This window comes from Rhea americana, unplaced genomic scaffold (assembly GCF_003343005.1).
Source record: "Rhea americana isolate MKP2758 unplaced genomic scaffold, rheAme1 scaffold_137, whole genome shotgun sequence".
NCBI lineage: Eukaryota > Metazoa > Chordata > Aves > Rheiformes > Rheidae > Rhea > Rhea americana.
The window spans coordinates 964771-988706 of record NW_028185450.1 but is presented as its reverse complement, the minus strand read 5'-3'; the positions used below and the strand labels follow the sequence as shown (position 1 = coordinate 988706).

The 23936-nt window shown below is 35.0% G+C and overlaps 1 protein-coding gene across 1 annotated transcript in view; it reads left to right on the top strand.

Annotated features, from left to right (window-relative positions):
- Window positions 1-23936, top strand: part of FMN2 (formin 2) — a 166493-nt gene that overhangs the window by 55852 nt on the left and 86705 nt on the right. The window contains exons 7-9 of the mRNA XM_085298284.1: window positions 1-341; window positions 1423-1567; window positions 13859-13946. The exon at window positions 1-341 is cut by the window's left edge and continues 19 nt beyond it. Coding sequence (XP_085154410.1) covers window positions 1-341; window positions 1423-1567; window positions 13859-13946 — 574 coding nt within the window. The remainder of the gene's footprint in view (window positions 342-1422; window positions 1568-13858; window positions 13947-23936) is intronic.

Here is a 23936-nt window from a genome sequence, read left to right as displayed (position 1 = left end):
CCACCCCCCCTGCCTGGTGCAGGTGTCCCCCCTCCTCCTCCACCACCCCCTCTGCCTGGTGCCGGTGTCCCCCTTCCCCCTCCACCACCTCTGCCTGGCCTGGGAATGCCACCATCAGTCCCACCGCCTTTGCCTGGAGCTGCACCACCCCCTCCATCACTAGCTCAGAGTAGCACCTATCCAGCAGTCCCACAAGTCTGTGGGTTTCTTCCTCCTCCATTACCATCTGGTTTATTTGCGATGGGGATCAATCAGGAGAAAGGGAGCAGGAAACATGTGATAGAGCCTTCTCGACCAATGAAACCTCTTTATTGGACAAGAATTCAGCTCCACAGTAAAAGGTAAATTATATAGTAGCAGAGAGAGTGTGGTTTTCGCTTTGTGTCTGTCCTGATAGTGTAGTATGTTATTAGCAAAAGACTTTATTTCTTACTGCATGAACCTTTGGAAGAGACTCAGTGTGCGCAGAATTTTATTTGTAGTTGTCTATTTAAATAGGATATCTGCTCTATTTAAAGCACAGAAACTGAATGAGTAACCTTATTTACACATGAAAGCTCTTTGGAGGTTTTCAGCTGTTCTTAAAGGCTGCACATCATGTGTTAATCAGAAATCCCAGTGTAATTATATGCCATTAAGTATTGTGTGAATTCATTTTTAAATGTCACACTTGTGCTTCCCACTCCCCCCCCCCCACCTCCAAGGTAGATTTGGTCTCTCTCTCTCTCTCTCTGGAGTAGCTTGCAAGTTTTGGGGGTCTTTTCTGTTTAGATGAAAGTATGCTGAACACACTTATCTTCCTCTTCCATTGTCCAGTGACCTAGAAATCCTTTTTTCTGCACCTCATGCATTCAGCAGCTAGGTTGAAATTGTAATTTATCTGCATGGTGGCACTAGGCTGTTCCTTTAGCACTTACTGGCTGACATGTCTCTGAGATACTTGGGTGTGGTTGTTGATGCTTATTTTTGTTCATAAAATGTCACAGTTGCTCACAGAAGGATGTTTCTGTATGTTTTCTTTGTTTCTCAGTCCTGCTTGTCCATCCCTTCTACTTTGTTATTTAATGATGGATTATTTCTTTCTTTCAAGTTTTTCTTGCCACTGTCATATGAGTACTCTGCAGATAACTGTCCATTTCTATACCTCTTTGTGTGCATGTATGTTTTATAGACTATATACAGCCTGTTTATACTCCTCTGTATGTAAAGTAGGTGAATATAAATGAGTCTGACCATTAGTGTATGTGAACAACCAAGCAAACAAGAAAGTATAGGAGAAAATCAACAGTATGTCTTATCAAAATACTGCTAGTAGAAGTTAGGCAATCACTTGTAAATTGCTGCTATTTTATTCTCTTTATTCCACCGTTTATGACTATTTAGTTTGACATTGCCCTACATAGGTCTTTTGCTTAACTTTAGAGATTCTAGTGCTTCACTTGTGTGGGAAAAAATTGAAGAACCTTCCATAGATTATCATGAATTTGAAGAACTGTTTTCTAAAACAGCTGTTAAAGAGAGGAAGAAACCCATTTCGGACACCATAACAAAAACAAAGACTAAACAAGTGAGTACTCATTTAATTTCAGATCTTTTCTAGGCTGATATTTACATAAAGACAGATTTTTGCATGCGGTTGAGATGAATTAGCCTGGTGTGGAATTGTTACTATACGTATATATACGTATGTATAAAATGTACTATGCAGAAACACAAGAAAATAAGAGAATGTAGGATGGGTTCCAGAGCCAGATGTTAACAGTGTTTCTTCTTTTTTCTTTTTGACTAATTACTTTTCAGTTGTGTATTCCTCAAAAAATCTTTTTTTTTTTTAATCCATTTTAAAATTTGCCAGAGGTTTAAAAATACATATATTACTGGATACAAACATCATGCTTTTGATGCTGACTGCGTGTGTGCAATAAGCAGTATATAAAGCATTGTGAGAAATTTTGTAAAGTAAATACTGAAAGAGACAGGTATAAATTATGATAATTTCCCAGAAAAACAGCATTTAAGTATCTMTCTTCTAATGTTATATCAATTGATATGAGTTCTGAGTTTTTATTATGTTTATGTATAGTGAATATGAAGTTTAAGCATACAAAAAATAAATAGCGCAATTGGGAAAACGCTATATTAAGCAAGCACATGTCTTGAAATGGGAAGAGAGTATAATAAAAATAGGAAGCGTATTTTAAATGTTGAATCTAAACCTTTTGAGGGAAAAGAATTGAATCTGAATATTAATATGACTAGATGGAGACCTCTAATCTTGGTATCCATGTGAAAATCAGATTATTACTGTGGTGATATGATAGATGGTAGAGTTCTCATAATTCAACTTCCAGGCTATAGAGGAGAATGTTTGCATGTAGAATCCTAACCAGTAGTTAAAATTTTTATTTTTTTGTCTAATCTTCATTTTTCTATACTCAAATCAAGATTAGGATATTCTTTGTATCATTTTGTAGTATAGATGATAACACATTTTCCCAAATCAAAAATATAGTGGAAGTCTTCAGAATCCCCATGCAGTAAATCTGATGTTTGAGTATGAACTTTACACCCAGGAGTTCTGAAGAAATCTTTTTCCTCCACTTGATTGATCTTTTGGTCGGCGATGCAAACGTGCAGGCTGTGCCAGCAAGCAGGTGCACGCAGCAGAACTGGTAGTGAAGTTAGGCTTTTTCTTTCGTCTGGATGGGGGAGAAGTACGGTGTGTGGCATATCCCTGTATGCTGCATTGTGTCATACTAATTGGGATGGGAGGAAAGGTAGCAGTGTACTGCCTCTTCCTCACTGTACTGCAATAGATTTGTGAAGTACAAGACCTTTGCTTTTCTTCCCTCCTTCTACAAAAAGCCTGTCTTTATGGTTATCCTTCACTGAAATAATATGATAGCTCTTTAAGTAAACAAAGGATAGCAAAATTATACCTGCTGCTTTGCTTGTGAACTGTCCATTCACATTTTATGAGGTTTCGTGATACAAATCTCTGGACACGATAGAAATTATGACTCTCTAATTTTTTGGCATAAACAGTGGTTAACTAAAAACAGATAGCGATTGTGAATAAACATTAGAAGCAGATTTTAATATTAGCAGTATTTATTTTTTCTTGAAATGACAAAGAAATCTCTTTTCAATAAATAAATAAAACTAGATAAAAGTAAAAGAAGATGGCTGATCCTAACTGTTTTTTTTTGAAAAGAACAAGTTGTTTGTCACAGAAATTTCCACACACAGATTTAAGGCAATCTAAGTAGGTGCCATAATTTAGAACAAACATTCCTGTGGGCCACCTAAATTGACATAAGAGAACCTCTTGTGTTTTTCTCGTGCTCCATTTATCAAATAAACATACTGCTCTCCAAAACAGAGAGAAATTGCCTAATGGAGAAGTCTATTTGTTAGTGTGTGTTTGAGGGGGGGAAGACCAGCCAAACGGATAACCAGCTRTGTTGTTTATAGTACAAAAAGGCAACACAGGCTTTCATTAGAACTACGGTTTGAACTAGGGTTTGTTGCAGATGTCAAGCTAAGTGTTCATGTGTATGAACAGAATTTGGGCTCTTCCTAACATTAACATGAGCAAATTAAAGCAGGACAGCTTCAAAAATACATTCTACGTACCCGCTCTCGGTAGTATTGGAATGCAGGCCTTCATTTTTGAAATTCTCTTCATTTATACCACAGTAAACACTTGGATAATAAAGTCCAGCCATCTTTAGCAGAAGAAACAGTTATTTTGAGAAAGTATGGCTGTAATTCCACAAGTATGTTTTTATAGGAAGCACCAAGTGCTATTTAAGTGGTTACTGACTTACGTGGATTCTATGATAGTTATGGGTGTTGTAAAGATCTTACAAATGGTGTTTCTGTAGTGATTTTTATGGGGATATGTTATGCAAAGCAGATGTGCTCTGTCACCTGTTGAGCTCCAGAAGAGCATTGTATAGAATACAACCAGGATGTGCAAAGCTTCCTGGACTTAYTTCCAGAAAAGTTTTAGTTTGGCAATTGCTTTTCCTTCTTACTTTTGGGAACATGTATGCTAAGCGGATGTATTGTTAGTATGTGTTGGATATAAAATACTAGCTACACTGGAAATAGTGGTGAAGAAAAATTGCCCAGATAACTTTCAAATGCATAAAATATTTGGTGTACTATGTAAACATCTGATTTTAATGAAACAAACTGTTTTTGTTAGCTGAAATAAAAATATATTTACAAAGGAGGCCACATCAGGGAAAAAAAAAAAAAAAACACTTTTGCTAATCTGAACAAAGATTTGATAGTCTTGGGGGTGATATAGTTGGTGAAAAATTACTTTTGGAGTAACTGCTATTCTGCACACATCACTATTTATGCTACATGCCATTATGTTTTCTTTGTGTGTAAATACATAAATATATATTTGTATGACATAAGTATTTGTATATGGTACCCCTTTTTCAAGGGTATACTATCTGTATAGTTGCTTTATTAAGTTAATTTCACCGTACACATGTATTATTTCCAAGTTTTTTTCTTACTGTGATCAACTGCAAATAATTTAAGTATATATATCTATAAACTCAGAGGCTGACAATATTAAATCAGTAATTCTTCAAAAAAAATGAATGTTACACTTAGCGCTGAATGAAGGCTACACTACAATTCATTATAGAACTTTAAAAATAGCAGAAAAAATGAAATGGTAATATTCCTTTGTGAATGCAGCTGATTATTATTATTGTCTCACATTTGGTGCTGTAACAAAAAGCTTATTTTACTCTGATAATACATAGAAGTCAAATTCTCAGTTGCTGTAAATGTGTGCAGGCTCACTCAGTGAGAATATCTGTTTAATGCTCAGAGAGACCTGGTGGTACAGCCATTGCTACCTATTAAAGTTGTCTGGCTTTTATTATAAGTCACTGTTATAATTTTGCCAAAAGTTAGTCCTTTAGGCTCCTTTCTTCTTTTGTCCTTCCCCCCCCCCCCCCCCACACACACACATTGGGTATCTCCTTCATTTTGCTGAAGTTAAAAAAGAAAGCTAAGTCTGTTTTTGCTCATGTCCACATAGTTTCAAACAGAGACTTGAAATATGGAAAAAATATATCAGATATGTGTCTTTAGTTGTATAAATCTTTCCTTAAATTTGGCCACTCTACAAGCTATTTTAAAACTCAGTTCACATTGCTCAGGAGGGACTTTAGGTATAATTCTGAAAATTTTTCCTAACCTTGTACTGGCAGGTTGGAAAATAAAGACCAAGAGGAGAGAGGCAAAGGAAGACTAAGATGAATAACTGAGGAGGGAGTGAAGAACTGAGGAGATCAGAGAAATAGGAATATAGAACATAATAGGTCTGATTCCGTTTTACCTCTCATTCCGTCTGATGTATTTCATCTCAGATGTCAGTTGTAAGCTGGGGGGGGGACTCTTGACCTGGGGTACCCTGTGAGCAAATGGATACTTTGTCAAACCTCTAGTATTCAATCCAAGCAAAGGATAACACCTTGTTTTGGAGCRTCTAATTCAACCACGCCATATAGTTACAATACTGATTTTAATTACATGGCTGGATAGTATTTTCAATAGGATCTGTTTCATACCCAGCCTGGACTATGCAGAATGAGCACAATTCAAAATGATGATCTATGGTTACTTAATAAGTTAAGTTGTTAATATGAATAAAAATGCTTTATTCTTTGCTGCAGCAACTGAAAAGCTTGTAGTTAGTGAAGCAGGAAGAAAAGGGTAGTCAGATGATTAAGGCTGCCTACGAAATAACGATGGTAAGTTGGCATTTGCACATTAGAAATTTTTGTAACGTGGGAAATACTGGTCAGTGTGCACTGAATGTGTTCAGTGGAAAAACAGTGTATGTAATCAGAAAATCTTGGTATCACCATCAGTCTAATAGGTACGTAGAGGAGATTGAAATGAGATGCATAGGTTGATTTCTTAATTTTTGAATAGTCATCTTAGAAGCCTTGCTGATTATCATTTGACTCTATTTTTGGAAAATGATAKAGATGCAACTGCATTTAACTTTTCAAGAGCAGAGCATGTGTTTATAATCTGTCATGTAAACACAAGAAAAATGTTACAGATATTCTCATATGGAAAGTCCACTATTAATCTATTGACATTAAGATTTTAATCTCCCCCTTCCATCCAAGAAAATAAATAATAAGTTACTTAAGTTTCACTCTGTTTCAAAAGCCTTGGATGCAAACAAGATGTATTGGTAAGAGTGTTTAGTTAATGATTTCAACATTTTTGAATTTTTAAGTTGAACACGAAGAAGCCATGGTAATAGAATACCCCTAGAAATAAAATGCTTTTCTTTTTTTCTTTCTTTTTTTTTTTTTTTTTTAAGATATAAACTGGTAAATAAGGTAAATGTCATATTGAGTTAGTAGATAAAAGATTAGTCATGTTTATTCATTAAGAATGAATGACATAAAGATAAAACCAATATTCTGAAAAGAAGAATTAGTTCCCTCTGCAAATAGTTGAGGCACTGGCTTAAGAAGCTTTTGGCATCAACATTTCTTGATTTATTAACTGTGTCAATGGCACCACCATTTGTGGTGATTTCTTGCCCTCTGCAGAAATACATTTGTGGTTCTGCTGCCCCCAAATATAGGAGTCTTGAAAATATTTGTTTGATGTATCATTTTTATTTATTCAAGCAAACTATTAATAAAGTCATGAAGTTGTTTATGAAATTAAATAATAGCTCTTTTCAGTTTGTAAGGATAATCTCTTTCATGAGATGCAGTATGCATGCAATTTCTTTCTTTCTCTCATTCTCTTCTTTACATGAATTAATGCGTTTTTTGTATTATCTATAAAGTTCTCTGTTGCAAACATGATTTTACTTGACTGCATCTATGTATCAAATATCTTGTTCTAGTCAGGCTTCCCAGGTTGATGTCCTCAATTAACCACATATTTCTTATTCTTGTTTCCTCTTACTGCTCTCTTTTATTTGGATCATATATTTGCAAGTTGAAAAACAGAAGTATGTGCTTGGCATCAGACAATCTTGCAAATTCATCTTGTGATCTAAGAAACTGTGGGTTTCTCTGTTTCATTCGTATCCTTGCTAATACTGAAAGATTCTGCTGACCAAACTCTTGCGGCCTCTTTTGGCTGCTACTGTTTAAAAGCTTACAGAGACTGTATCAACAAGAAAGATTATGCCYCTTCCTTAACACAGGAGCTATGTAGAGCATCTGATAATGGCTTCTTTGTGTTTGCCTATGCACTTAAAACTTTGTAGGAGAAAGTCTTACTGATATTCTGCTAAAATAAAGGGAAGATGGGCTTTGGATTAAAGTGAGCGAGCTGCAGCTGTTCTGTGAGATTGAAAGCTGCTTATCTAAAAAGCATAACCCAAGTCTTGAATCACAGCAGAAACATAGCTGCCTCTTTGAGCTGTGTGCAGTAAGAATTACAGTTCTTACTGTACCTGAATCTGTTCAGTTGAGCCATCTTAGCCACAGCCATCTTTCCAGGGAGATCTGGGGGCTCCTATTTCCACAGGCTATAGTTCTAGATATTTCAAATACTTTCTTCCCCATCCTTCCCCTGGATAGCTGGGGGGACTGTGCTACTTCTAACTCTCTTCCCTAGTGCAATGGCTCAGTATACTGGATATTGTATCAGTAGATGCCATCAAGGAAGAAGAAGGGCAGAAAATACAGAGATAACAATACATATTTCTTTTCCAATTTCTCTGCCCACCTTGATTCTGCTAAAGAGAAGAGAAATAAAACTTTTTAGTACAATAGCCTTAAAATTCCATCAAGCAAACTCAAATTTCAGAATTAAATGTGTCTATGGGAAGAACGGTTTTCACCTGAAGAGTGAAACTTAGTACAGTGAATATCAGACAAAAATTAGAGGTTAATGCAGTGATCATAATGGGTTAGTAAAAACACAACCTGTGTATTTATTTTTTTTTAAAAAAAAAAAAAACAAGGTAATTGTAGATCAGTTAGAATCTGATAGAAATACAAGTAAAACAGATTTTTTTGGCCTGACGATGCAAACCTAGTTATTTACATCAAGTTATTTTATTTGTAGTGAGGTATACAAGTCTTTTAAATACTGATTTTACTGCTGACGAATTAGAATACAATACAGTTTTTTCCTTACAGCTATATTTTGGCTCTTAGTACTGACTCCAGTACAAACAGCAACAACAAAGTTGTGAAAATGAAAACAAAAGAAGCTGTAACTGAAAAGATTCATTGGGAGTAAATGCAGTGAATGATGTACTTCTGACCGTAACTGTATGTAACCATATGTTTGGCTGACCACATGTAAGAATTAACTGCTAAGTACATTGCATGTTACACACAAAAATTTTGACTTTTATGTCCAWTTTTTAAGGAAATTTTAGCTTAAGAGTTSTGTTGTTTATTTATTTATTTATTTATTTATTAAAAGGAGTGGTATTTGAACCAACAAAGACATTTTGACAGTTAGCAACATAAAGGCTCTAAGTATAGAAACTAACCTTTATGTAGCCTGGTCCTTTAATTTAGAAAAAAAGAAGTGACTATAGTTGTGGTGCGTAACAATGCACTAAGCTGTCAAAGAAGAGCTTTAGGAATAAAAAATAAATAAATCCTTGTCATATATTTTTAAGCTAAGGAGTTTAAACTTTGTTATTTATCTTCATCCCTCGCTCTATTCCTTGAAACTAGAAGACTGATTATTTTTGATGAGAGGAACATTCTACTGTGTTGTTCAGTCTCCTGTTGGGGAACACAGTGCTTATTTTACTTATTACTGTACATCTAAATCTAAGCAATCTGAATAATTTTTCATCTAGTCTAATAACAGAGGAATATTAACTGAGGCAGCAATCTGGTAGTAAAGGACTCCTTCTATGGTAACAGTTTTATGGTATTTTAGGGATAAAACAACATAAAAGGACATGAACTATTTCTTATCAATAGGGTTAAAAGCTTGCTTTATGAAAGCACAGCAGAGGGTAGATTAAAAGAATAAAAGATAAATGAGAAGTTTAATATTGAACCTCAAGCATAAAGTTGCAGCATCCACAAACTGGCAGATATGGCTGTTGGCTGTGCTAGTTTACATGACACCAAGTTGCATTTAGGAATGTATGATGAAAAGAGTTTTGAAACCTTAAGTGTTTCTCTATGTATGCAGATCTTTAATTGGGAAAATAACCAGTTAGTTTACAGAATGAATTTCAGGTTTGGCTGATTCAGGTAAGGAGGTGAAGTGGTGTTCAAAATTAAAATTTGCAATTGATATTCTGTGGTAAAAGTGGCATTCAGTTAAATCATTTTGTACAGTTGCCACGGATATGCTGTTGGGCACTTAAGACTGGATGATGTGCATGCTTTTCTTTTTTAAGTGTTAATTAGAAATGTTTGATGCCATGTTTTACCAAAAATGTCCTCACTAGTTGAAATACTSACTGTTTTCATAGTTGCCACTATCAGCCAAAAGTCACTTCTGCATTTACCTAAAGATAACTTTATGAGGACATAGTATTTTCTGTTAGATCTGTAGTGATGGGAGGATATACATGTCAAAGATCTGATGGGTCCTGTACCTTGTTTGCATCTTTCACATTTAGAATAGACTTTAATCAGCAGGAAAGAATTGTTGTCACATGGCCTGCCCGAAAGTTTACTGCATTATTGCCTTGAGCTGGTCTCTTAAGATTGTTTGAAAGTTTGGGGTTTCTGCAGCCTCTCTGCAAAAGTTGCAAGCTACAGCATTTATACAGTGGAGTTTCCTGCTATGGCTTTCTGTAATGTACAGTAGTTTTCCTTACCATTKAGAACCATGAGATAATTTTGCTTAATGCTAGCAGTGAAAATCAGAACCAGAAAGAAAGCATCATTGCAAAATTCCATGCATTAACTAAATATTATTCTGGGGAAAGGGAATCTTCAGATTTTTGCTTCGGGGTTCTCATCAAACATGTCTTGCATTACCTTTCGCTAAATATCTTTTTGACTATTTTTGCTTGTGTTAAACAGTCAGGAACAAATTTGGCATGCAGTTTGTTTACTGCTTAACAATGAAGACCACTCAACAATTACGAAGTTTGTCCTAGACTTTAGACTGCAGATAATATCTCTAGCTTCCTTTTTATTTATTTTTTTTWAAATTTGTTTAAAGCAGAGTTACAGAACCAAAGAAAAAAGGAGCTGTGTATTGTGTCTGAAATCRTTAGATCTTGTAGAGATTGAATTTATCAACCTTTTGTTGTTCCGCCTTTGAATGGCGTCACTAGTCTGTAGCCTGTAGGCCTAGACTATGCAGCTGATTTATTTTATTGTTTTATTTTTAAATGTGGGAATTGCTTTAGGCACTTACGGTAATACTCATATTTTCTGAATTAGTATTCTGTTGTTACAGCCATCCTATTGGAGGAAACTATAGTATTCATGAAGYTTACTGAAATGAGAGTGAATGCATAAAGATGAGTATAAAAAGCTAACATAAAATCTACTTTTTAAATACTACCAGACAAAACTGATATTTGCTACATAAAAACACTTTATTGCTGTTCTGCAGCCCATTCACCTGACAGTTTTGCTTTTTCAATGACTCTGTTCTTCATAATTTTGTCAGCAAAGGCAATCTATTCTTGACAGGGATAGTGCTTTTCTTCCCTGATTACTGTGCAGGATATTACTCTCAGTAAATAATTATTCTTCTTTCTATCAGTTTACTTTCAGAAAAAAGCAACTTATTTCTTTTTCCTGTTAACTTTTAGACCCGACTTCTTTGGAATGTAGGATTCAAAGGGATTTAATAGTATACTAAATCTTTTCTTCTCTGTTGGTCCCCATATCTGCAGACATGATCTTGGTTAGCCTTTTGAGCTTTAGATTTGAATACACTGGTAATGGGTGGTAGAAACAGACATTTTACAACTTTTTAATATACTGGTATATGGGTACCAAGATCATAAAAGTGGAAGAGATGTTTTCATAGCTTCTTCTTGATTCAGGTTTAAAAATCACTCCCAAGTAGATTCAGGACAGGCTTCAGCTGTCCCTTGTGCTCCAGATCTCCAATAAGGGCAATATAATTCTGCTTCATTTGGAAGGGTCCAGGTTGTGGTCTCTTCCTTGGTCTCAGTTACATTCACACCTCAGTGCAGGGACAATGTTCTTTGGGGAAAGACCAATGAACTAAGCTATTTTACTCTCTGGGAGATTTTTATTTTTCTTTTCCCCTGACCACAGGAGTAGTTGAGGGGAAGAAAAAGCTCTATTTTTAATTCATTTCTCTTCAATTTGAATGGCAAGAATTGTACACACTTATTCCAGAGGAGTTCTTGCCAATACTTTGTACATGTGATTATTTTCTTATATGATTTTTGGAACATTTCTGAATTCTTTAATTTGCTTTTGTATCAGCTTGGGGATATTTTTCTTGTTCAAAAGAAATGCTGCAAAGKACTCTCTCTATTCTGTAGATGAGAGAACCAAGCTTAAGTTGATTTATTATTGTTTCTGACGTGTTTTGGACTTGAGCAAAGGCAATAATGGTGGGATGGGATCAATGATTTCTACAACATCTCCAGTATTGAACTCAGCCTTGTCAATATTGTTGGTGTGAGCTGCTTTATAGAGAAGTTGCTGAACTTCTGTTATGTAACATTCCACATTGTTGGTGCTGCTTTTCTGGAAATGTGCTTTGGTAGCAGTACTAGTTAAAAGAATTTCTGTTCGTTTTCAAACTTTGCACATACTTTTCTTCTGATAGAATCCAAGATACTCCTTTTATTTTGTTTGGGTTTTTTTTGTTTTGTTTTTTTATCAGTAATGTACAGTAGTGTGTACTGGTTCAAAAAACTTGATTCATACCTTGCTAACAAAGATTTATTGTATTTTGTAAACTTCTTGTAATTGTAAAGAAGTGGATAGATAAACACTCCTTTTCACAGCAAGAAAATATCATATTATTCGTCTCCGCTTCATTTCAGCGTTCAGACATACATGAGATTTAGGTGTTCAATTTAAAAATCATGTGGAGTGATAGCATATTCAAAGGAAAGTGTGGGATATCCTAATTCTGTTTGTCTTAATTATGATAGTTTTTCTTTTGAAGTCAAAAATATGACTGTCATATCCTTGATCTGTGAAATTGCTTTTGGTTTCAGTTCATTTGATTTCAATTTTTAAATTCCTAATAGTACATTATGTGGGTTAGACAATCACGTAGGAATTTCTTGCTCATTTGTGGCAGATTACGTCAGTAGCAGAGCCTTGAATTTAAGTCTTTGACCTTGTGAAGAATAGTTATAGCCTGTTTTTTCTCAGTTGCAATGTATTCAATTCTTGAGCAGAATGCTCTATTTTTACTTCACTTCAGCTAGTTGGGAAGCTATGAGAAAAGTGAGATGAAATACCTGGCACAATGATATTTATGAAGATTTAAGGAAAACAATAGTATAATAAATGAAGTGACCACCCAGCTAACCACATCCTCACAAAACCTGTACTGTAAGCACTTAGAATTTCTCAGATTTCTATTTCTAAGGAGTCATAGTGGCAGAGTTCTGGACCAAGCTTTCACTTTTCTTCAACTATTGCTCAGACATCAACCTACCAACATGTATGGGCCTACATGAAATCTTAAATGAATCAAAGTGGGCAATGCCATAGGGAAAATACCTTGTAGGTACTTTTATGATGTTAAGATGTGAATTAGACTATGAGGTTATTTATTCTGGCGAAATCTGCTTCTAATCATGTTTCTGCAAACTAATTTTTTCAGTGGGAGCATAAGTGATATAGCATCTTGATGCTAAGATATAAGCTATGTGTCCTGAAAAAAAATATACAGTACCTGACTAAAATGTGAAAAGAACTTTAACTTACAGTTCTAATTATCTGAGTTTTTTTTTTTCTCCAAATAATTCACAAACAACAAAGGTTTTCTTCAGTGTGTTTGGTACAATGTAAAACACAGCAATATAAAACAGATTAAATACAACCTGTTATCCACATAATGGTTGTAGCTCTACACTGAAAAGTTAGTTATCTGGGATCACGTTGTTTTCCAGATAAGGATCCTTTCCTGTTACTACTTGCTTCTCATTACAATGGTATAAAATTTACAGTAAGGTGGATTCAAATAGCTTAGAGACCTATGGAATACAGTCGATGAATTACTTGTTGCTTTTGTGCTTGCAAAGCAAGTATGTACAAAAGTATGTTTTAGTGGCTAATTTTAACCCACTAAAGCAAGATGTTTGGAGAGTGTGGGTTTTTTTATTTGTTTGTTTGTTTGAAAATGAAAAAGCTTTAAGCGTTTTTATATTCCCTAAAAGTGATCAAAGAAAATCCCAATATGTACGTGGTTATTTTGCTTTTTAAATAAAATTCATATTGGTGCCTAGTATGTCAAGCATTCAAATAAAATACAAATTCTCACAGTTTTAGCTTACATCAAAAAAGGAAATTATGGTGTGGTTTTGGAAAMTAAAACAACTCCAAGATAGACACAGTTGGAATTTTTTTTATATGACAGCCTGTTTCGTACACTCAGTAACATCAGTGTGAAGTTGAAAGTGTACATCCTAATAATGGATGAAGTCTGGAGGAACTTTTATAGTGATGCCATTAGGATTAAGATTCAGCTAGATGACATGGTTATCCACACTTCTGATGGATTTATGCTGCAGAAGTACGCTTTGAAAATAAGAAAATTACTTTTTTTTTTACTCATTTTTAAGCAGATGTAGATTACAAGGTACTCTTTCTTGAATTTGTTACTAGTAATGCAAAATATCTTGTAATGTTTTCATGCAGGTGAATATTAATAGTTGGGTTTCTTTTGGCAGGTTGTCAAGTTGTTAAGTAACAAAAGATCTCAAGCTGTTGGAATATTAATGTCTAGTCTTCATTTAGACATGAGGGACATTCAACATGGTAAGTGAAATAAATGTTGTTGATTCTAGCTCAGATTGCATTGACCTGGAAATGCTAGTTATTTCAATCTTTTCATTTGATATGTAAAATATATTCTAATAATATGAGGGTATGTAAAATAGATTCTAATAATATGAGGATTTTTTCAACTTTTATTTTTCTGAAAACAGCTTGTTCTGATATTTATCTTCCCCTTTGCAGTATCGTATTTCTTTGTACTATATAGAAAATGAATCAGTTGAATATTGGCKGTTTGTTTGCAGAATTGCCATTTATAGTTTTTGACACTAGTTATCTAAGTCATGTGAAATCTAGAGTCTTTGATATTGGTCTTTCTAAGGAAGAAAGTTTGATGCATTGTGTATTGTAATTCAGATATCACCRGGAGATATCCATAAATGTGAATTATAACAATTAATTGATTTGCTATATAAAGTGGTTCCTATATGTGATTTAGCACAAACTGTGGAGTTCTTTCATCTTCAGCTTTTTATAGGAGGAGATCTTTTGGAGGGATTGCAATACTTTTCACATTTATGCTAAGAGACAGTAGTGCAGAAGGGTGAAAAGTGGAATTGCATTTATATTCAGAGCATCCGTTATGTTTCCCAAAGGCTTTGGATAGATTTGAAGCAGATTGAATTGTGCTGTGAAGTGCCAGCCTACCTATTAAATAAATGTGGTTTTAAGTAAAACATGGACTTCATAAATCACAAAAACATCTTGCAAACTTTCTAGGCTACATCGTTACAGCCATGCATTCAGTTTRCTATGATTTGCTAATTTTTGTGGAGTTATTCATAAATATAAAAAGATTCAGAGCACTCTATCAGCTAGTGAGTAACTCTTAATCACAATTTTGAGTTTTTATTAAACTGTTTTGATGGTTAGTAGACTTCCTCAATCTGAAACACTTAAGATGGTAGTCATAGAGCAAGGCGCCAGTACTGGCGCCAAGAAGTACTTGGTATTTCCAAAGCTGGCAGATGTAGATCACTTAAGTCATAGCGCAAAATCTGAAAACAATGATATGGTCCTTTCCTTCAGTCAAATATTCAACTTGGTTTCAGTTAATAATGAGAACCTTATGAACAAAGGAGTCCGCCTAACATCTGTGTCTGTGGTAAAGCCAACACGAGTTCATTGAAAATTTGCTTGCTTAACATGCAACACTAACAATAACATGGCATGAATGTCAGTAGTTGAAGGGGTCAAACAATATTATACTTGACCTTTATCCTATTACAATATTAAGCACACATGATCATATATAAGAGCTATGTACAGATTGTATTCCTTCTTTAATGGCTGTTTAAAACCAAAAGTCTTTTCAAAGGAGAATTTAGYAGTGCTGTTATTGCCTTATTGTTCAGAAATCATTAATGCAATGAACATGAAAAAAGTTTTATCTGATGGAGCAACTTGTGGAAATGGTTGGAAGACCCCAGTGTCAAAAATACTGTTCTAGAAAGTAAAATAGGCATGGAGCAAAAATGGTGAGAAGTAGGGAAAATATTTGCATGGTGCAGGGGAAGGAGATGAGTATCTCATCAAAAACATAAATAACTCCGACATAAATAACTCTGTGTGAATGACCATAGACTGTGGAAGAAGTTATAAAATACAAGCCTAAGAATTTAGCTTCACCTTTTATATATGCACTATTTTTACTTGCTCATTAAACAAGTAAGGATTTCATATATCTTTGATAGCTTACTGGTTTATCTGCTGCAGTACTGAATACCCTAATGAGAAAGTGCTATCAGAAAATTGAAATTACTTTAAAAGAAAGTGGCTGGATATGCAAAATACACTTACATTTACATTTCTATACATTTAAGATTTAGGAGGTGTGACAATAAATGACAAATGTGATCAGTATTCTCTGTCCTCTCTCTTTCAGTGCTGCTCTTGAGTTTTTGCTGTTTCATGTACAATGAAATGCACACCTACTCATATCTCATGCAGCACAATACAAGTGATGTTTTTTCATGAATTTAAAAGGCAGTCAAAAATTTTTTTTTCCTACGCTATCAATTTGTGGTAGTAGGCCACTTCTTTTATAGGCATTCTTGTAAATGTTCCCTATATTACATAAAAGGCATATCTGCAGAATGTAATGGTAATGTAAATTGGAGAATTGCAAATATATATTTTTTTCTGGACTGAACTTAGGAAAGTACCAAGAGAGAGGAACTTTCAATATAGTATAGTATTGGGTCCATGTCTTCATTTGCATGTTATTGTGTTTTATTTTTCTAATGGATTACACAAATTTCAAAATGTTACAGGAGCAGAAAGGAAAACAATTGTGCTGGGTATGAATTCACTCAATAAAATTAGGATAGCAAAACTTAATCAATATTAGATTTAACTGAAGTGCTTAAAATAACTTGAAACCTGGGTAAATGTTGTATTAAATTTGTTACAAGTTTTTTTCTTTCTTTCTTTTAACATGCAAAACACTGGTGAAAAATGGGGAAATATAGAAATATTGGAAAAACTGTTTTGGAATCTCAAAATTGGATCATTTATGATATTTTATTGATTTACACATTTAGCTRTTTTGATGTGCATATATGATTAGATGGCATTTCATGGAAAAATTTAGAATGTATAAATATATGCTAAATTGATTTTTTTTTTSTTTTTGTTCTTTTTACTGATAGCATTGTTAAGTGTCTTCTGATAGAGTTGTGTTTTTCTGCTTCTTACTTTGAAATGGATTTGGTAAGACAAACTCCCATATCCTGATTACTGTTTAAATATTTTTACAGGGTGGAAGGAGCAGTTTTAATAAGCAGAACAAATTTTTATTAAGCCCTAGTAGATCTTTCTAGTAGTGCTTTAGAGTAGAGTGGGTTGTTTTTTGTTGTTATGGGGGTCTTTAGTAGATTCTAATTGCTAACAGAACTTTCAACTGTTTTATCCAGCCTAGGCTAGAATTTTAGGAAATGTTGCTCTCTTTAATTCCACTGCCATTTTTCTGTGTTATTAGCTGTTTCAGTACAAAACTAAGCTGTCTTCTCAGRGTTTCTCTGCTTTCACAGAAGCTCTATTCCTTACAATTGCCTATCAATTACGTGAAACGATTTATCCAGGCATTTTGCTTGCTTTTTCGTTTTCACTATACCACTAATATACCTCATTCATCCTATCCAGTATTACATTTCCAGTGGCAATATAACTGCATCTGGCTGCATGACACAGCCAAAGCTTGAGAAAGACCATGACCAAACTCTTCTCTTAGATTTTCTTTCAAAACAGAAGACTGATTTTTAACGTGATTATCTTTGATTTTGTTGTTGTTGTTGTTGTTGTTTACAAATACACAGATACAGCTTCACAGATACAGCTTGTGTCTAAACTGGAGATTTGTCAAGATTCCTGTTACCAACATTTAGTGATCAATGGTACAATGCCCTGTATATTAATATATAATTCCACATTAAGTATGAGCCTGCATGTCTCGTAGCTTTCTAATAAAGTTGTCTTTCCTCACATGAAATGTAATAATTTGAAACTGTAACTATGTTGCAGAAAACATAGTGATTGGTTCCTTCCCAAGTCACTTGGGGACAACAGAAATACACAAATTAAGTCAGCTGAGTTGCAATCATTGTCTGACCTCTAAAATAGCCAGATTATAGGGCTTCCTGAATCAGCTCTTAAGTAAGCTCAAATATGTCTCTGAGACAAAATGGGGGGGGSGGAATCTGAATTTTATTTATTTAAATAAATAATGTTTTCTGGTGATTAAATGTTTCGGTAGCTGGTTCCTCACTGCTGAAGAAATAACTAAAAAATGAATCTGCCTTCTTACTGCTCTAAATCTTTCTACTTTCAGTTTCTAGCTACTGGATGGATGGAAGGCATCAACTGATATAAAGATACAGTGAATCCTCATTGTTTTTTTTAAGCTTTTATGGATATTAACAAGTGCAGTAACCATAGGAAAAAAACAAAACCTCTTCTGTGCGAGGGGGAAGAATGAGGGGAAAAAAAGCCCAGAAGATGGCAGCCAGAAGAAAAGTAGATTTAATATTTCATGCAGATAAATACCATACAGTATTGTCAGGGTTTATACACAGTATTTCCAAAACAGAAATGAATCTTTTGTTGACCAAGCATGTCTCTTGTAAATGTTAAGAGCCGAAGTCTGGCAAAAAACACATCTGCAATTCTGTCTTTTGAACTTGCCTGTAATCTTTTCAGTAAGTTTCTCTTAACAGGGTTCATCATTTCAGGCTCTTTGTCACCCCTGGCATGGCTGTAATACGGTAACTACCCGAGTGCATGTTTCTCCAAGGCTTTGCATAGTATCTTGCGACTGTTAGAACTAGTTTGGAGATTTCTGCCTGATGACTTTTAAACCCTCTTTTTCACATCCTATTATAATAATATTTTTTTCCCTCTGTGAGGCACTGAATTGTACAGAATTTGACAGCACTATCTGTCCCAACCTGATAATCAGGCAGGCGAGGGTAAGGCAAAGGTGGTTTTTATTACAGTCCTCAACCCCTGTTGGTTAGTGATCCTAAGAATATTACAGGAAAAGTAGTTGTGGAGGGTCRAGCAGGCTCATCTAACAACTGGCAAGGCTCAACCTTTTTATCTGGATTTGGGATTATTTGACTAAAAATTGTATTTGTGGCAGACCTTGCTCTCCTAACGGAAGTCTAACTTTGCACGACAGAAATRTGCTGTGCCCTGAATAGGAAAGATTGGTGTGCAGAGGTGGAAAATGCTTTTATTATTATTGAGCAAAATGTTTATTCTTTAACATATGGCTATTAGTGACCAAGAAACATGGGGAAATACTTGTTTTGTTTCTTTGCTTGACTGCTCACACCCARACTTAGAATTAATGGGCTAGAAGAGGCTTTGTCAAAGACTGGCTGAACGATTGTGCTGTTGGAGGAGGAGGAAAACGTTTCCTTTAGCTGTATTATTTAAATGTTCTGTGCAGGAATTCTTCACTATCATTGAAGCATCGTGTAGTCTTGATGGTCACAGGTCTAAAACTTGGGAACTGGAAGGCTTTCAGGAAATAATGATTCAAGATCTGGAAAATAGCACTTCTATGGTGAGACTGAGAAAACTCATGCTTAGTTAATCCTAAAGAAAGTTTGAGGTCTGATAATGATTTTTCCTAGTAACAATTTATGTGTATAATCATTTGAAGCTCATAATATTTAAATATTTAAGTCAAGAATGAATATTTTCTAAAACACATGCTATTCTTTGAACAAGTCATGGGAACAAAATAAGAAATGGGTGTAACAAGTTCTTTGGACATCGTTATATTGGAGGACAAGCTAGCTGACCAAAATTATCTTCTGTCTAAGTTATAAATAGAATAAAAAGATCCTGGATGGAAGTAGAGATCTAAAACTTTTTTTATATATGTATATATCAGGTGGCAAGTCTGTATTTCTATATTAAAAGCATGATCCATGAAATTATGACCAGTGTAGGTTAATCCCAAAGTTTGGAACTTCTGCCATTCTGATTTGTTAATTGAGAAATAATTTTGAAGACTTTAAACATCCTTTTTCTTTATCAAATAGTGTATTATATAGGCATCTAAAAAAGCATAAGATTATGACTTTGGTCTCCCCTCTGATAGCTTTTTCAATGTATGTCTAGATTCTTCCAAGATGCCACCAAGATAAGATTTATCGTTTGGCATTTTCCTCTATACTGTGCATGAACGCTTGTCTAGATCTTTGCATTGTAATCCTTGCTTTTCTTCCCCTATTTCTGCCCAGCTTTCTGCTACTGTCTTTATTATATTAGGCCTGCTATTAAATTGCTGACTTCACTTTTTATTTGCTTATAACTATTTTCCATTCACCTATTGTGAAATTATTGATAAGGGAAGCAACGGCATGTGCAAGACAGCTTTTGCAAAAGAAGTATGAGAGTTAATGTGCAACATGCTGACTTTGGTTGTGTGTGTTGCCATACATGTTTTTATTGCCTTGATGCTGTTACTATGTATAACTGCATTCTGTGCCAGCTAGCCGAAGCAATTCCAGAGTCCTCATCTGGCCACTGGTACAAGGAGCAGGGAGGGAGGAAGGACAGCTAAGGCCCCTGGTGACAGGGAGCGGAGGATTTGTCGTGAAGGCAGCATAAACCCCTCAGCCGTGCATGAAGCCAATTGTGAGTGCTGAAAGTACACCTCAAGTCCACTTTCTATCCTATGGCATTTTTCTGAATGTTAGGTCACAGTGACCAGAGGCCAATAAAGCAGTAGCAGCAATTGTTGAGGGAAAATACAGCCTCTGGTATATTCTTTCAAGCATTCATGGGACATTTCAAGATGTCAATATTTATGTCCTTCACTATCACCAAAAAGGGGACTGCATGTTTTATTTGACATAGCCTTTTGAAATTTACAATTAAGAAATAACTTTTATAGAGATTTAAAAAAAAATTGGTATGAGGTAAAATAGATTTTTAAGAAATTAGGGCTTTTTGAATAAGGAAAATTATATTGGTATTTTTCACAATATTTGAATCAGCACTGACTAATTACTGCCACATTGGATAGTTTAGGTAATTAGAGATTTTTTGATGTTGTAAAGAACATATGAATGTAATTTAATAGAAAAGTTTTGTAAGAAATGTAAGAGCTGTAACTGCATTGTTTGTCATTTCAGTTGAATTTTCTTTTTCTTGGAAGTTTGACTAACTTTGAAACTTTGAGAGAAAAGTTTTAGGAAAGTTCTGCTCTCTCAAAATAAAACTTCAGTGCTGTTAATTCTTATTTTTGTACTATGTAGTTACTGATAAGATGGATGATTAGGAAATCCTAAGTATGAAAGCAAGAACAAAAAGCTGTGTAAGCATTAGTAACATGCAGAAATTTGTGGGGAGGAATTTAAGAGTACCTAGTTCTAGTTTCCTTTCTACAGCAGGAATATGTTTCAGCAGCCATACTTAACATCATTGCTGAACTGCAGAGATTCTAGCATTACAAAAATTAACARCTTATTAATTTAAGAGTTTCAAATGACTGCGGTCACACATCTTCCCTTTTTAAATTGAAAAATTTTAAAGCAAAAGATGCTTGCCACAACAGTCCATTTTGTAATTTGTTCATGTATTTGTTAGATTTAAATGCATTTGCACACACACTTTTAGATATACAAGAAAATGAATACCTTTATATCTGTATAGCAGTTCAAATCTAATRTAAATCCAAAGTAATCAAAATGAAAACTTAGTAAAATTTGGAAGGCAAATCCACATTTTTTTTCGTATTCAATATATTTATTTTTAATCTTTTCTTATCATTCCTCATTTAAGGGATTTTATTAAAACTGTGTACTAGGTCAAGTGAAGATCAATTTTAGCTTAGTACCTGGTCTCCTGTGTGAGTATATATACAACTCCTTTTGTTATATATAACTCTATATATATATATATATATATATATATTTTATAGATTTTATCTTTTTGCAGTAGTGTTCTTTACAAAATGCACAGTTTGTTTGGAATCACTTTCATATACAGAGTCTATTAGTCTATAGTCCTCATCAACAATTTAACACACACAGCTGTCTGTCGTCTCATTTCCAATGAGGTCACTAGAGCCACATTTTCAAGATTTTTGTACACCGTATGCCTATGCCATGGCAGCAAAGAACCAAGTCAGACTCCACAGCTACACCTCTCTGCTTTGAAAACTGACAATTTATTTTATAGTTGATTTCCTTTTTTTTTTTTTTTTTAAGTTGTTATTTTTAACCAGAGTAGATCTTTTCTCTTACTCTGTGACAGCATAATTTTTTTCTTAAATTTTAGGTATGGATTGTAAGAACCCTTTTGTGAATCCAGCATCACTCTGATCACTCTTGTCCATGCCTTTGACTAGAACTCCTCTAATGGAGTCAATTTGTTGCACATGAATATCAACTTCAAAATGATATTCTATCTCTCTCCTTCATTGCATCACATTTATCTGTATTTTTTAAAAAGCTGTTCTTCTGTATAATACATAGTCTCACTTCTGTGCCTGGAAAATTTCTAACTGGTGTGTAATTTCCAGCATCATCTCTAAAATCCTCTTGGAAGTCACATTTGTGTGTTCTAAAGCTTATTCAGTTTGAGACAGTGCCTAAAACACATCTCTGGAGAAGTATAGATCTGATATGAGAACCTCATTGGCCTTTTCTGTAGTAATGAATCCTAAGGCAAATAAATTAATTTTTCTATTTCTCTTTCTTTTGTGCTGTATTTATGGCTAGATTATCTGCGTGCCCAACTGTTTCCCGGAAGGCTTCCTGTATCTGACGTGCTTGAAAATGATTTTGTTATTGGCTTTATGTTTTTGGCAAGTTGTTTATAGTCCTTTCTCATCTGATCCAATAAATAGGCTTTACATTGAACTTACAAGAGTTTTTTTTTTTTCTTTCCTATTTTCTTTGACTGTGATTTCCACTTTTGAAGAGTATCTTTTACTTGCAGGAGTCTTCTCTGTGCTTGTTTTTAAACCATGTATGTGATTTTGAGGCATGGGGATACTGGGTATGCAGAAAGATTAGGGAAAGACCATATGCTTTTGAAATTCTTTCTTGATACAATTTTTTCTCTGTACCTCTGATATGGTGTCTGTAAGCTTCCTTGCCACCCTCAAGCTTTTTATCCTTTTGACTGACTTGTAATTTTTAGGTGATTCCTCCTTGTGAAGTTAAATTTTATGCTGCTGTTTTAATCTTTTCTCTTTTCAATAGAGATCGCATTTAAGATCATTATGGTCTCTTCAAGTGACCTGTGCACTATTTGGAAGTAGATCAAGGGTTGCTTCTCATTTTGATATTTCTGTCTAGGTGCTTTTGAAAAGTAGTGCATACAATATCCTAAGTCTTAGAATCTGCATATTGTCTCAAAAAATTTTTTTTTAATAGGTTAAAACCTTGAGTTATTATGATTTTAATGTTGTGTATTTTGTTTTTATTGACACTATCAGCATGTTGGTTGAATGATCTATAATAGGGTGCTAACTGTGTTTTTTCTATTTCAGCATAAACTCCCTCAATAGGGATTGTGGAACAACTGTTGCAATTCATTGTTTTTATCTTAACTGACTCCTRCTTTCTTCAATACCCCTTGCCACTCTTCTGCAGTAGCCAATTTTGGCACTGTATTTTAGCATGGCACGGTAGCATGATACAGATTATCTTCTTTCTACTGCATTTGGAATGGCCATTAAATCAGTTGGTTGCTATAAAACTTTACCCACTGCAAATTTTAAGAGTCTGGCAATAATAGAGACATATCATACATGCAGCCTTGACTTAAGCAAAGATCAAGAAATTCGTTAGTTGGGACATTTTTCTCACTCATCTTTTTCTCCCTAGTTTTCCTTCCTCCTTGCCACAGAATTTTTACCTGTGCCTCTACCAGACAGTGCGTCCCGCTGTGCACCGCTCCCAGGCTTTAGGTGAGGAGGGTCCCTCCGTGTTAAGGTGGTCTTGACTCCAAGTCCGGAGCTCCCGGCTCCGCAGTCTCCGCAGCAGAGGGCAGCCGCGGACCGCGCTGCCCCCGGGCTGGCCGAGCCCCCGCAGCCGGGGGGCTGCTCCCGGGCYGGGCTGCCGGGGCTGCGGTGGCAGCGGTCCCGCTGGGGCTGCCCCTGTGTCAGGGCCATTGCCATCTCGTGGTTTCTTGTTGCTTTCCAAATTTGTCTGAGGCRTTGCTTCTCCGAGTACTTCTCACCTGGTGAACGTACCCGAGGTGTGAGGAAGGGGAAGGATGCCAGAAGGGCTGGGAAGTGGTTTGTTTGCTGTATCCATGGCAGACAGGGTAAGAAGCCATGGACTTGATTTGCAGCAAGGGGGACTAAGGTTAGTTGAGAGAAAATCATTTTCTACTGTGAAAAGTATGAAGCATTCAGTTTGAAAGCAAGCTTTTTCTCGTGCCAGAGCCGTAGTTTCAGTGTTTCTGTATCTGCCACTTTATGATGTATCTGACTTTCTCTTT